Raw genomic sequence first — 15,964 nt, forward strand, 5'->3', positions numbered from 1 at the left:
CATAAAAAATATTAAATAGGGATATTATCATATAAATCTTTAAAGATGAAATATATAAAAATGGCTTTAAAAGTATATTATAAAATAAAAGTTATTAAAAATATATTATATAAAAAAAATAATTCATCACAAAGTTGAAATAATAATGTATGATAATAATAAAATAAAAGAATTTAAAAATAATAGTGCATAATAAAGTAATATATATATATGTAAAACAATAAATAATCGAAAATGTAACCAAATGTAACAATAATAAAAAATACCAAATAATAATAATAAATTGATATTAAACTAATTAATAAAACAATGGGCTGATTTGGAATTAAAGTAGAAATTTAGGGGTAAATCTGAAATAAAAAAAGGAAAAGTCCAAATTACAAAGCGCGAATAACATAGGGACTAAAATAGGAAATATTCCTTGCCCACTCAAACGTTGCGCTGCAAATGGACCAAAATGAAGTAATATTGAAAACGTGGGGCAAATTTTGAAAATAAACAAAAAAACTGAATTAAATCAATGAAATAAATCACGAGGACTAGTGGCGCAAATATTCCCTCCTAGATCAAAACACGCGGATCTGGCCATGTTCGGGTCGGATCATCGAGTTTCTGGGCAATGGTCAATACGGCACTGTTTTGGAGCCACTGATAAGACTCCAAACGGTGTCGTTTCGTGTATCATATGAGGGCCAAATCAAAACCCTAAACTGGCAGTATTCTAAACAGTTTCAGCAGTTTAAAAAAAACTATGCCCCCTTTAGCCATTTCAGGAACCAAGCCTCCGTCCGTCCGACCCCGATTCATGCGAAAAGGAAAAGGACTTCATCGGCGCCGATGAGAAGGTAAGATCCCCTCTTTTCTTCCCTCTTTTCCGTATAGAAAATAGAAAGAAACAAAAAAAAACAGTAAAGAAAACGCTGAGAAAGAGAAAGAGAAGGAAAAGAGAACCACCTTCAAAAAAACTAATATTTTCCTCTCTTTTTTTCTTTGTATTGATCGTGTATCTCTGTAACCCTTACAAACGTTAAAAAAAACCTTATATAGTCGAATCGAAAAGAAAAGAAAAGAAAAGAAAAGAAAAATACATCTATTTTTTTCTCTGCCATCTTTTTTCCTATTTTCTATTTTTTTTGCTCCCTTTTGTTTTTTTCTCTTCGTTTTCCTGCTTGTCTGTGTGTCCTTCTTGCAGGTACGACGTACGGGGACCTACGTGGAGGTACGGAGGTGGCCGTACGGAGGCACGCGTGGCGGTGCATGGCGACGCGCTTGGGTAAAGGCAGCACTCGTGGCTAATGCGGCGCTGCATACTTTTAGGGTTTTCTGTTTCCACATTAGCTGGGCTAAGTTAATTGGGTTTTGGTTTGGGCTAGGTTAAGTGGGTATTTGGGATCTGTTTGGGTTATTGGGCTATCTGTAAATGGACTTAGCTTGTATTTTGGGTTTGCTGGACTGATGAACTCTTAATAATTTTGTTTTTTTATTTTTTTATATTATTTATTTATTTATTTGATTGGGGCCGGGAAAAATTAGGGTATTACACTTATGCTTAAATTGTATCCAAATTAAGTTATAAAATAGTATATGGAAATTGGAATTATTAAAATTATATCGAAAATGGAGGCATTCAACCTTAAATTAGCTTTAATATAATGCAAAATTAGAATAATTAAATTTATACAAAGAAGTTCTGTAGTAAGCATACATCCTATTAGAATAATTAAATTTATACAAAGAGTTCAAAGTCGTATGCATATTCGCCCCCTGAGAAGCTCGGAAAATAGTCACCGCCCGCCAAATCCAGATGATATCTAGGTGAAGCCACATGTGACTGTGATTGTTCGGGATCTGGCTGGGGCTCCTGTTCGGGCTCTGGTTTCGGTGAATAATATGCCACTGGATCCGGATCTATCGGGGCCGCTGGGTACGATCCCCCAGGTTGCTGCATGTGCAGGGGGACTACAGCCAACTGGCCTCCAAGTATATATGGCTTCCCGCAACTATAGTGCCATTATATGTACTCTAATGATGGTTGCAATTCGAAAGCCATAACCATCTGAGGTCTTCGACGCAATCGATCGTTCTACAGCGCCACAAATTTTCGGTGCTTAATTCCCCAATCCAACATCGGTTTTCCTCTCTTATTCATGCCGTGAACTTCCCCCACCTCACACAGCAGATCCGGGATAGGTTGGATGCAGCCAAACTGTCGTAGCACCCGATCTTCGTGATACCACTCGACCATGTTGAAATTTATAATTGGTGCGTTAGTGCATCATATGTGGGAATGAACGTATGCAGACGAGGGTACCACAGTAATTTTCGGCCTACGGTATGGCATCCATATAAACTGCATGATTAATAACATGGTTATAATTAGTCATAACGTGTGAGTAAGATATAGAAAGTATGATGTCATGAATATTAAAATAGCAGCTTACCTCTTCCCGGGTATACTGTTCGATCATGAGTCTGTATATCGGGATAGTGTGCGACCTCCCGATACCCGGACGAACACTCTACCTACAAAAAACAAATATAGGGTTTAGGGTTGGTAAAATTAGTCAATATATTATGACTACAAATAATGACAATTTATATTTTATCACATGTTCACCAGTGGATAAACATACGATTGGTGACTAACCGATGCCAAAAATGGCATCCGATAGAGCGCCCAGGACTGCAGCAATGTGAGGCATCTGACCATGTCTACATCATCCGAGTTTGTCACCCGAAAAAGCTCCTATACAACACTGCTAGAACGGCAGAGCCCCAGCTATACGAGCTAACACTAGACAAATCAGCTAATAGGAGCAAGTACATCAAATGCACCTTGTTGTTGTTTGCATCGGGCATGAGTACTCCCCCTAGGATATGCATGATGTACGCTCGACCAGTGCACATCAACTCACCTTCAGTGGCAGTCGCTGATAATTGTCCAAATTTGGCTTTCAGCCCTGTAAATTTTAAGCCCGTAAAATTTGACTCATCGTCCTCTGACGAGTCTCCTAAGAGCTGATAACAAAGTGCAGCCAGATCTGTAAATGAAGATACTCCCGTTACGGGCCTCCCGTCAATTGGGAGCCCAAGCTGCATTGCAACATCCTCCAAAGTCACCGTGCACTCCCCACACGGAAAATAAAAAGTGTGGGTCTCAAGGCGCCACCGCTCCACTAGCGCAGATAATAAATCATAGCGCAAGTCAGAGGTCCGGACCAATGCGGCTGACCCAAATCTGGCTTGCTCCAAGTACGGCATCAATCGGGCATCCGGAGCTTTCTTTAAACCATTCACACGGCCCCTTATTACTCGGTACGAGTCCTGATAGTGTTAAATTACATAAAAAATATTACGATAACATGATTTATTTCTATATATTACGTATATCCTTTTTAAATAAATAAAACCCATGATTAAAAAATAATAAATCATACCGCCTGATTAGTCGCATCAGATATGTGTCTATCGGGTCGAATCAATGGAGCCATTGCGATGCCTGCATGTTGAAAAAAAGTTAGTAAAACACTCTTACTTCGGCCATTTCTTCGTATTTTATTACTTTAAAAAATATTATAATGTCTAATTTTATAAATTTATTAATTTAGTGTGTTTTTTAAATTAATTTAGTGTCAAAAAACCCTTATTCTTGCCCTTTGCTCGTATTATTTTCCCGAATTTTATTACTTTCAATAAAAAATATTTTTTTATTTTATTATTTTATATTATTTCAGTACATTTTGTTTGAAATATTTGTATTAATTACTTCTGAATTTTTATAAAATTTTGTAAAACACTCTTACTTCGGTCATTTCTTCGTATTTTTTTCTCCGCATTTTATTACTTTAAAAAATATCATAATTTCTAATTTTATAATTTTACTTTATTTCAGTGCATTATGTTTGAAATTTATTAAATATATCATTCTTTCGGATTTTATTACTTTCCGTGAATATACAATTTCCGTGTTTTTCTTTTCGTATTCTATGTTTTCTTAAACATTTTTTTATCATTTTATTTTTAATGCTATTTTTCTAAAAAAAACTAATTACAACATTCTAAATAAATTTCATAAAAAGAATTTGTAATCAACATACAATTTACATAACATGAATTTTTTCATGCTAAATAAATTTCATAAAATTTATATGCTAAATAACATAATAAAACACGTACAATGTACATAACATAATTTTTTTACACACAAATATTACAAAAAAAATTAAAATTAATAATAAAAAATTACCTTTTCTTTCTTTCTTTTTCCTTCCTCCCCTCTTCTTCTTCTTCTTCTTTTTTTCTCTTCTCCTTTCCTTTTCTTTCCTTCTTTTTCTTTCTTTCCTCTCCTTTCATTTTCTTTCATTTTCTTTCTTTTTTTTTCTTTTTTCCCTCTCCTTCTCTTCCCCCCACTCACCAGCCGGCTGGCCCATTATATGGGCATTGCCGCCTATAGGAATGGCACCATCGGTGCCGCCTATGGGAAAGACACCTTTGGTGCCTCCAGAGGATATCCAAGGTATTGTCACATCACCTACAACTTTTTTTTGTCTGATTTTTGTTTTTTTTGTATTATTTTCGTAATTAAAAAATATATATAATATTTTGGTTATTTTTTATTTTTTGTATTATTTTTGTAAAAATCTCGGTAAATTTCAATAAATCATTGTTATATTTTAGCAACAATATTTTGGAAGAATCAAAGTTGCAATGAGGCAGGGAGTTGGGTGTCAGAATTGCCAATAACCTGGAGAAATATCTAGGGTTACCAACAATGGTAGGACGATGTAAAAAGAATGCTTTTGTTGAAATCAAATAACAATTCTTGAAAAAAATAAAAAGTTGGAGTATCTGTAATCTATTAATAGGAAGCAATGAGGTTTTATTAAATCTATTTTACAGGCTATCCCAATCTACGCTATGCAATGCTTCAATTTGTCAATTTCTTTATATCGTGAATTAGAAGTATTATTATGCAGATTTTGGTGGCGCAACCTAAGAACTAATCACGGAAATCATTATGTACCCCAAAGGCGTAAAAGGGTGTTGGTTTTAAAGATCTTTCAATTTTTATTAAAGACTTGTTTGCTAAGCAAGGGTGGAAGCTAACAACCAAATAGAAATACAAATTTAAAGTATATTTCACCTTTAAAATTTTATTCTATAAATTAGTGGTGGACGTCGAAATCACCAAATATAAATTCCTACGACAAGATAACACTAAATAGAAATATAGAGTGGTAGGGTCGAATCTACAGGGAGTGACTATCTAATTTCACCTTTTTCCATAACCAGAATTGCTGTCGCGGTCACAGTCGTTCCCACGACCTATATGTAGCAATGCTAAAAAATAAAAAATAGGGGGTTTAAATTGATAAAGATAATAAAATAAGGAAATACGTGGTGTAATAAAATAAAAATAAAAATAGATTCGAAATTGAAAAAATAAATTTAAGCAAATAAAATAAATTGGTAAATAAAATATTTTTAAGCTTAGCCTTAGCCTCGGTGTACTCCAATCTTGAATCGATCCTTGAAATAGATTTTCTATTCCAAACGAGAAGTGGGTTACAACAACCAATAACATCCTGACTGCCAACTTTTCCTTATGTAGTCGATCTCGGTACAACCTGTAAACCGACTCTTGCCAAATTTCTAACCGCAATACATGTGTTCACAATTCAATATTTCGACAGTCTTGCGATCTGAAAAGCCCAACTCGAATCAACGACCTCAATTGCATGGGTCATTTAAATTTGATCTTTATCTCCTTTGACAAAATCCAACTAGCTTTTTCCACTTAGACACACCAATTTGTTCGCGGGAATTCGAACATAGCACGACCGATTCGACTTCCCAATTGTATGCCAAACAAATCCAACCCAACGTACACTTTGAATTAGAGCTGAATCAACTTTAAGGGACGAATTTTTACTATCCTATATACCATATAGATAGAAAATACTACGTTGAGAGGTTTTTTTTGAGCTGGTTTGTATCTCACAATTGTTTTGTTGGAGCAATTTCCAAACTAAAGCTAAATAGGGGTTTAGTTAATCATGGAAAGAATCATGTTTGAAAATAAATGGTTTAAATGAAATTGTGGAAGGTGGAAAAGGAAGGGGGCTTAGAAGGTAATTAAACCAATAAGGCCATGTTTGGTTCAATGTAATGGCATAGCCATTACAACCCTATTTCGTGGGCCCACCCTAAACACCTGTTTGGTTCAATAGAATGCCCTATTACAGGCTTATTCCATTAAATTGTCTAATTTCTATTATGTTTTCTCACCACCGATTACTGATTCGGTGTTTAAGGAGACCATCACCACAAAAGCCCTCCCCACTTTACCCTCTCCTACTTTCCCTCCGTTCTAGAGGTGATCATGGGTTGGGCTACCCGGCCCGACAGCCCGCCCAAAAAATAGGAGGGTTCGAGTAAAAATATAGGCCCGAAATATGGGTTTGGGTAAAAAATGAGGCCCGTTTAGAAAATGGGCCGGGCCTCAGGTAAAACTTTTTTGGCCCGGGCTAGCCTGAATTATATATTAATATATATTTTTTATTTTTAATCAAATATACTTTTTAGCTTTCATGTTTCACTTTCGTCATTAGATCGTGCCCTTTATTTTTTCCCAATTCCAAAATCAAGCTTCAAAATCCCTAATCCCTAAATCACCACCTTCACTGATCCACCTCCACCCAATTCCAGAATTAAGATTCAAAATCCCAAATTCCAGAATCTAGTAGCTAGCCCTGGTATTTCGTCAATAGGAATATGTGTAAGTTTGATATTTCTTTCTTCTTCATCTTCTTTTTAGTTCATCTTGCCTAACAGCGAAAAGGACCAGTAGCTAGCCAACCCTTTTCTTCCATTCTATTGCATAACTGCATGTATGTATATATGTATTATGATAACACTCCATAATATTCTTCTGTTTTGCTATAATAACATAGAGTTGCAGATAGGGATGATATGAGTATGGTACTTGTTGTTAGTAGACAAGAATGATGTTTTAGAGTATTTTTGTATTGCCTGTGTCTGTTATATTACAGAATATTTGCGGAAAACATACATAGATTAGTAAATTAGTTTAAATTGCATATTAATGTAATTAAGCAAAAAATAATATTAGCTTTAAATTTATATTGTGTGAATCCGTTTTGGTCATAGACCCACCACTCAAATTCCTATTTCTGACTTTCATTTGTAGATCTCTATATCAAATCAGATCATTGCTACATTTTTTTCTCTCTTATCATCATAGCTTAAGTTGTTTCTATTTTTACAAGTTCTTTTCTTTTTGTTGTAATATGGCCACTTGGCGTAAACTTTAGTCATTCCCCCCAAAAAATAATAAAATTCTATTGTCTGCAGATCAAAATGGCCTCTAATCAGGTTTAGGCAAATATTAATTCATGTGTGAAGATTCTAGTATTTCTTTCTTTTTTCTTGTCCTTCTTCTTTTTTAGTTCATTTTTGTAATTATTATTTGTACGTGAGCTTCCGGCGAGATTGGATCGGGTTTTTTAGTGTCTCTTCGGTACTATTTTCATTTTTTATTCATATTTTTCTCTTTTTACTGATTTAAGTACTGTTCTTTTTATTTATAGAAAATGATAATATAGTTTTTTTTTTGTTTTAATGCAATAATATAGTTTATTGAAGTACCTGAAAAGGGCTAAACTAATTTCAACTAAATCCAATCTCCACTGAAATAAGTTTATTTTTAGGAGGAAAGATCTATAAGTCCAAGTTAGTTTATTTATTTTCCCTGTTCCACAGTTATGTCTATATATGTTTTGTCTACATATACGTAGCCAGGTGTCTCATTACTTTTACTATTGTATATAAATGTTTATGTTGTTTTCCATATATATACATGCAGTTGCATCAGTCTAAAATAGGTTCTAGCTGTTTTACACATTACTACAAGTTCTTCTGGGTAGAAGAGCTTTTATTTTGTACCCTGTTTTATACCCAATTAATGCATCTCCAAGTAGGGTGTTCTTTTTGGGCTGATAAATGCGGCCTCCTTTGTAAAGTGAAAGTTCCAATGCAAAGTATATATATTGCATTAGGTAGCTAGGTTTGTTGTGCTCAAATTAAATTATTTTGATTATCCACATCAAGTTGTAATAAACTCAATATACCAACTATACCAGTTTAAAAATTTATTATTGATGATTCATATCTATACAACAATTTTCTTAATGACTTTGTTTTGGTCAAGTTTAATTAATTGAAAGTTGAAACCACTTGTCCACTTCAGTGTGACTAATGCTTTGATAATTATCTGTAACTAGATAAGATGTAAAATATTTCAGTCTATTTAATTTTATAATTTTATTTAAAATTTTGATACTATAATATGTAGTTTTATGAAGCCATAAAATTACACTGCTAAACTTGCAACTTGTTGTAAAGCATCTGTGTTACTACTCACTCTGAGTTTGGATAACATTGATAGCAGATGTGTATACTACTTTTACGCATGCTCCATCCTATAATGTTATCACTGGTTAGTCCATGTGAACTTGTTTTGATTCTCCATACCTGACCCGGTTCTTCGAGTCTTCTAGGTTCTTGCAAAATAACAATCTGACTGACCGCATACCCGATTTTTATATGTTTGTCTTTTCTATATATATGTAAATGTGTCAGATTCTGACACACATTTTCTCACTTTTTCTCTGTCTTTCTTGTGTTATGCCAATCATGCATTATATACAATTGATTTTAAGTTAGGCTAAAATTTTATGATAGTAAATAATAATATGGAATAATTCATATATTATATACAATTATTAAACAATTATATAATCTTTTGGTTTATTTGGATTTCAGGACTTGAGTTTTTATGACTATGGCTAGTTCGAACACTCCTATACCTGTGGACGATGGGTTTAATGAGTATGAAAGTGCTCTCAAACGTCAAAAGTCTATCACTTCAAAGGTGTGGGATGAAATGACAAAGCTTGAATGTGAGAACAAAAATGAATTGAAGGCACAATGTAACCACTGTAAGACTATCTTCTTTGCTAAATCTTCTAGTAGAACCTCTCATTTAAGACGTCATCTAAATAGCTGTTTGAATAAAGTTAATAAGGACATAACTCAATACACCATAGCCACTCAACCATCATTAGGAAGTGTTCCATCTATAAAAAAAACTACAAGTTTGATGCTGATGAGTGTCGTCAAGCTATTTCTACTTTTCTTGTGTGTGGCAAGCATTCATTTAGGACAGTTGAAGAACCGGGATTTAGATACATGATGAAAATTGCTAGTCTTAATTTTAAGAATATAAGTAGACATACAGCTGCTAGGGATGTCCTAATGTGTTATGCAAAAAGAGAGAGATCGTGTTAAAGAAGAGTTGGCTAAAACACCTGGTTTAATTTGTCTAACTTTCGATAATTGGAACTCGGAGCATACTAATTATGAATATATTTGCATTACTGCTCATTGGGTTGACAAAGATTGGAAGTTACAAAAGAGAATCATAAGGTTTACAGCTTTATTTCCTCCGTATAATGGTTTGAACATAGCGGATAAACTTGTTTTATGTTTATCTCAGTGGGGTATAGATAAGAAAATTTTTAGCATCACTTTGGATAATGCTTCTTATAATGATGTTATAGTTTCTTGTCTTAAAAATCATTTTCATGAAAATCGAGCTATTTTGTGTGATGATGCTTTTTTTCAAGTTAGATGTTGTGCACATACATTGAATCTTATAGTTAAAGCTGGTTTGGAACTTGCTGATGATGTTGTTAGTAAGATTCGAAATGGAATTAAGTACATAAAACGGGAATTCGTAGGAAAAGATTTTATGATGTGGCCGACAAAAGTTTACATTTGAATGTGACCAAAAAGTTGTGTTAAGATGTGTGTGTGTGTGATGGAATTCTACTTATTTGATGCTTGAATCTTCTCTTTACTATAAAGATGTGCTAGGTTATTGGGGCCAATGGGATAAAGATTATCAAATGTTTGCACTTTTTAACGAGGAGTGGAGAAATGTTGCTATTCTTTGCAAATTTTTGAAAGTCTTTTATGACGTGACGTGTTTTTTCTGGTTCTAATTATCCAACAGCCAATCTTTATTTTAGAGGGGTTTGGAAGGTTCACAAGGTCTTGCTTGATACAGTTAAAGGTCTTTATTCATTTTTAACTCCAATGGTTAAGCAAATGCAAGAGAAATTTAATAAATATTGGGCTGGGTATTCGTTGATATTGTCATGTGCTGCAATTTTAGATCCTCGTTACAAGTTGAATTATGTGCAGTATTGCTTTAATACAATCTATGGTATTCATGCTTCAGATTTTGTTGAAACCATTCTTAGAAATCTTAGACTCTTGTTTGACGAGTATGTTAAGAAATCCAAACCCACGTCTTCCTCTTTGGTTGGGAGTTCTAATGTTTTGGATAAAAATCCTGATGATTCTAGTTTGGATGAACACAATGTTAATAGTGTTGATGTGGGGGGAGATTTTGATGAGAGTGATGATTATAAACGGTATTTAAATGAATCTAGCACTAGGAGTGAAAAGTCACATTTGGACATTTATTTGGAAGAACCGGAGCTTGAGTTGAATAGTCAAATAGATGTTTTAGATTATTGGAGCAAAAGTTCAGTTCGATACAATGAGCTTTCATTATTGGTTCGTGATCTTTTGGCAATTCCAATATCGGCTGTAGCTTTTGAATCGGCTTTTAGCATGGGTAAGAAAGTTATCACACCTTTGGGGAGTTCATTTAAGCAAAAAACGGTTCAAGCCGTTATTTGCTTGGATGATTGGATGCGAGCTAAGGGATTTTCAATAGGCTTGGATGATTGGATGCGAGCTAAGGGATTTTCAACAAGTAATTATTATTCTCGTTTTATTGTTGTAGTTTTATATTATTTTTTTTATCAATTTGATTATCTAATTATTTATTCTTATTTCATATTAGAAATTGGTTACAAGAATGATGACGACGATGAGGACGATGAGGATGATATTTCTTCGATTGCTTTTTAGGTTACCTTCCTTTCTAATTGTTGAAAATTTAATTTAGTTTACAATTTATAGTTTGTTATAAAATTAAATATGTTGATTGATTAATGTTTAGATATTCTGATTGGTTGATTATATTTTACAGGTTTTTGATGCTATTTTGGTGTTGTAAAATTTAATATGGGTCGAACCGGGCCAGGCTCGGGCTTAGCAATTTTCTTTCAGGCCGGGCTTGAATAAATTTTTAGTCTCATATTTCAAGTCGGGCCGGGCCTGAGCCTAAAAAATGGGCTTAAAATTTTGTCTGAGACAAGCCCAAACCCGGCCCGACCCGGCCATAATCACCTATACTCCGTTCCTTCCATATTTCTCTCTTCCAATTTTTCTGCCCTCTTTTTCTGCTTTCATTTTCTTTCTCTTAATAGAGTTTTTCTTTTTCTTTCCTCTCTTCCAATTTATGATTGCCATGATTTCTGTAGTTTTGATGTTAACATTTTGCAGTGCAGATAACAGCAGATGAACAGGCTGCCGAGATTAAACACTTGAAAGAGGAAAATGAACAGTTCCTCCTCCACAGCTCTTCGAGAACTGCAGCGGGACCTCGAAAACAGAGCCAACGATCTTAGCAAGCTCCAGAAAGGCAAGCCAAACGAGATCCATTCTCAGCTTTTTTTTCTTTATTTTCTATTTGCTTTCAAATATTACGATTGAGAAGCCCTATAGTTTTATTTATGTATTCGTTGAATGGCCTCTCGCCAGATATAGCCAAGAACCGTCAAGTCAGGAAGAAGTACACTATTCAGTTAGGAGAGAACGAGCTAGTCCTCAAGATTTCCTTGGGTTTTCGTTATTTTTCTGACTGAATTGATTGATTAATTATTTAGCTTTCAAATGATTTTTGATGATTATTTGTTCTTTTGCTGGAAAAAAAATGTTATTAGGAGTTGGATTTATTAAACGAGGATGCAAATGTGTATAAGTTGATATGTCCAGTGCTTGTGAAACAAGATTTAGCGGAGGCTAACGCCAACGTTCGTAAGAGAATTGAGTACATCTCTGCTGAATTTTATGTGAACTGAATTTTATGCTTCCTTTCACATTTTATCTTTATCTTTCCTTTTGTTGCTAAAAAATATTACGGATGGTTTCTATTGGTCTTGTATAAGAATCGTTGATAGTATTATTTTGCCGGAACATTTTGAGGCAATGTTAAGCACTATGATTCAGATACAAAGTTGGGGTTAGGTTGGTGTTCGGATTATGAGTTTTTACTGTAAATGAATGGGTTTTCAAATGTGGTTTCCAAACCCGAATTTTGCGACCCAACTAAAATTCCAAATTAAGCTAAGTTGGTTTCATTTTAAGTAGTATCTCATTCCATGCGGATATATTCCCATAATAACATGTTTGTCTGGGCTTCAGTATTAAAAGTCGATTTCTTATTTATTTGAAAGTAGAGGGTATGCTTCACCCTGATCCTTCTAGAGTTGTAACCTGATGTACTTCCTCTGTTACTTTTTTGTTTTGACATGCTTAAGCAGTAACCTTGTATCTGCATTTTTTTTTTAATTCTGCAATGTGCATCATGTGATATTGTAATTATCATTCCATAGTTGCATGTGTATGAACTTTAAGACTTTGTTTCTGTCAACAGGAAGCGACTTGATGGATCCCTTCAAGATTTGGAAGAGAAACAACACAGCAAGAGAGAAGCGGTTGGTTTTCTTTCTTTTAAAGTGCTTTGCTTGTGTTGTTTTGATGCCTATATAAATTGTCTCTATTTGACTCTAAACAACACTGGCACAACATGTTTCTGAATTGTGAAAGAATTCTATTGTGTTTAATTAAACAATTGAAGGCTGTTAGATAATCATTCAGAGGCATGATTATTTATGACATGAAAATTTTGAGGTGAGACTAAGATTGATTGTTAGTATGGTTCAAAAGCATTAAGCAAGGTTTGATTTCTCCTGCTTGCTACTAAATCCTTGTTACAAGGGTTTTTGGGTCTTGATGAGTACCTGAAATAGGTGATATCATTGGGGTGCTAATTTGCTAATACTCTGTATGTCTACTTTTGGGTCCTAGCTTGCAGTATTTACTTAGTTGGCTTTGCCTGATTCATCAAGGTCCAATTTCATTTAAATTTGTTCTTATTTTAAACTTCTCTGTTGTTTACAAGTTTGTTGGTTTGCCTTTTGCATACCAGAGACTCAGCTGTTAACATCTCGGATTAAATTTCAATTTCTTTTTCTCTAAAATACCATGGCCATTTTACAAACTGCTTTTTACATGGATGCATCTTGCTGTTTGGCTTTTATGAAAGTTGCCTACTTGCCTCCTGGTAAACTAGAATACAACAATCATATAAGTTCCTGTTAAATCCACAAGATATGAAATCAAATTGTGTTTTGGTATACTAGAAAATGTCTTTTTCCTTTTAAGTTGAACTCTAAGAAAATGTAATTAGATTTATAAGCCATATTTTCTTTGCGCTCTTTTCTACCCCCTCTCATGCAACGTTTTTAATTTATATTTTGCAAAAAGTTGCATCATGAGTATGCATTTCTTGCTAAGCCTAACAAATGCTAGTATTGAGTAAAAGCAAAAATTGAATTTGATCCATTGGCTTTGTATGCACTAGATATTGAAGGTGCAGCAGAGGATTCAATCTCATTGAGCCGGAAAAGCCAAGACTTAGCCCATCTTCATATGTTTTGCCTTGGTGAACACTATCATTCTAGTGGCATGACATTCTATGACCCATAGTTGAAAAATCATGATTGCATGCCTTGGTTGGAGCTGTAATCCAGTGTTCTTGAACCATAGTTGTAAAAGTTAGAGTGTGTGGTTGCCTCTTTAACTATGATCCTTAACAGTCATGGCAAGATCAGAAGCTGTTCTAAGCAATGCATTTTCTGCCTTATTGGTTTGAATATTTACTCCATTCATATTTTTCTAATATTATCAAACGCGCCCTCTGCTCTTTCCCATTACCCAGCAAATGTTGATACGTTAATCCAGCAGGAATTATTGATGGGGTCTTATTAACGTAGCCAGATTTTTTATTACAAAAATAACAAGGCTTGGTAGCCTGGAAGGGCCCGGGGTAAATGTTAAAAGTAGATGGATTCAAATAGCAAGAAAGAAAGAACAAAAATTCTTTATTCTACTCGCCATCAACTTCTAGAACATAACAAGAAAGAATAAATAATATTAAATTTTTTATAATTAGGTGGGTGTTAAATCAATTTTAAAAATAATTTTTAAAATATAAATACATGAATTTTTTATATAGTACGTATATAAAAAATACCCAAAAGAAATTTGGAACAAATTAATCTTTGAAGTATAATTTATAAAAATATCTCTTCATATTAATTTTTATCATAATATTCTTATTTTATTATTAAATCTAATTAATTTAGATATACAAAATATGTATTAATAAAATAAATAATATTTATCTAGTTTAAGGGTTATAATATGTATTAATTCATATTTTAATAATAATTATATTTAAAAAAATGATTAAATTAGTTTTTATCTTTTAATCCTATTAAAATTTAATAACAATAACAATAATCATCTATCTAAACAAAATTTTGCTAAGGGTATTCTAGTCATTTTAATTTTTTTTCTTATGCTATTATAACATCATTCCATTTAACCAAACACAAGAATATTATTATAGTTCTATTCCATTCCATTCAACCAAACAATTGAATTACTGATTATAGCTTTATTTCATTACAACTCTATTCAATTACAGCTCTATTCAATTACGTTAAACCAAACGTACCCTAAAGGTTGAAAGTAAAAGAAAAAAAATGATACAACTCAATAGAAGACGCAGAGACAAAGGAAGGGGAAAAAAATAAAGAATTTATTAAATGCCAAAGGTCAAGTGTGTGTTTAATTAGCTGCAGCCACTAGTTATTTATACATATTTCTAATGCTAAAATTTAGCTATATTTTTTTTAAAATATCATCACTAAATAAATCAAAAATTTAAAAATTAAATTTAAACTAGAGATTAAATTTTAATTAATTACAGAGTATTAAAAATAAAAAAATCTTTTAATTTTTATCCAGTCACTTTTTTAAATCTTCAACCCTTCAATCTTTATCCAACCATATTTAAATCTTCAATCTTTCAATCAAGTCCTCCTCTTTGCTTTTCTTGTTCCAATTTAGCCCATTCTTGTAAAAGTTTGAATTCAACACACCCACTTCAATCCTGATAAGAAAAACTCAAATTTAATAATATTTTATCCGATAATTAACTAAAAATAAATATATTAAAAATACGAATTTATCTTACTATCAATTAGTTAAAAATTAATTGACCCAACCGTGGTGGAGAGTCATATTAGTTCTATATGATTATAGTCCTTTCCTTTTATATATATGAAGTTTCTTATTCTATTAATTTATTTTAATTTTTATAGTATTGCTTATAATTTTTATATTATTGCCTTCTATGTAATTATATGATTCTTTCTTTTAAAAAATTATAATAAAGGGTGTGTTAATAATTAACAACATTTTTGTTAATAATTATTAACTAATTTTATTTTAAAATTAAGAAATTAACTTAATAATAATAATAATAAAAGTCTCAATAACAAATATGAATAACTTGAATTTAAAATGACTGAACCTAAATGATTTGACTGTTAAAATTGAATGATTAAATTCGAAATAATTTGAAAAAAATTATTTAACCCAAATAACTCAAATATTAAACCCAAATAATCTCAATATTAAATTTGAATGACTCAAATCTAAAATAAGTTGATCACTTAAAATCCAAATGATGTAGACAATTTTTTTTATACAATGCAAGTTCAAACTCGCATGTCTATATATCATACGCTACCACTTTCCTTGAAATAAAAAAAATATTAATTAGAGTCTCTCAAAATTTTTGAAAAATTTCATTTTTCCTTGAAGTTTTTAG

General features: G+C 32.7%; 1 protein-coding gene and 1 long non-coding RNA gene across 2 annotated transcripts; one reads left to right on the forward strand and one right to left on the reverse strand.

Annotated features, from left to right (window-relative positions):
• Positions 1-2,730: 2,730 nt before the first annotated feature.
• On the reverse strand, positions 2,731-4,430 carry LOC107921692 (protein MAINTENANCE OF MERISTEMS-like). Its single transcript, XM_016851517.1, has 3 exons — positions 4,415-4,430; positions 3,438-3,499; positions 2,731-3,324 (listed from the first exon to the last, which is right to left on the reverse strand). The coding sequence occupies exons 1-3, from the start codon at positions 4,428-4,430 to the stop codon at positions 2,731-2,733; spliced, it is 672 nt and encodes a 223-aa protein (XP_016707006.1).
• Positions 4,431-11,758: 7,328 nt separating this feature from the next.
• Positions 11,759-13,939, forward strand: LOC107921694 (uncharacterized). The gene is made up of 4 exons (XR_005909422.1): positions 11,759-11,803; positions 11,943-12,049; positions 12,656-12,716; positions 13,646-13,939. It is a non-coding gene; the product is annotated as an uncharacterized lncRNA (long non-coding RNA).
• Positions 13,940-15,964: the final 2,025 nt, after the last annotated feature.

Source organism: Gossypium hirsutum, chromosome D01 (genome assembly GCF_007990345.1).
Source record: "Gossypium hirsutum isolate 1008001.06 chromosome D01, Gossypium_hirsutum_v2.1, whole genome shotgun sequence".
Lineage (NCBI taxonomy): Eukaryota > Viridiplantae > Streptophyta > Magnoliopsida > Malvales > Malvaceae > Gossypium > Gossypium hirsutum.

What these genes read in the sequence shown, in the direction of transcription:
- LOC107921692 (XM_016851517.1), bottom strand. An exon ending in CTGATGCGACTAATCAGGCG is followed by an intron (nt 3,325 to 3,437) that starts GTATGATTTATT and finishes TAACACTATCAG; the next exon opens with GACTCGTACCGAGTAATAAG.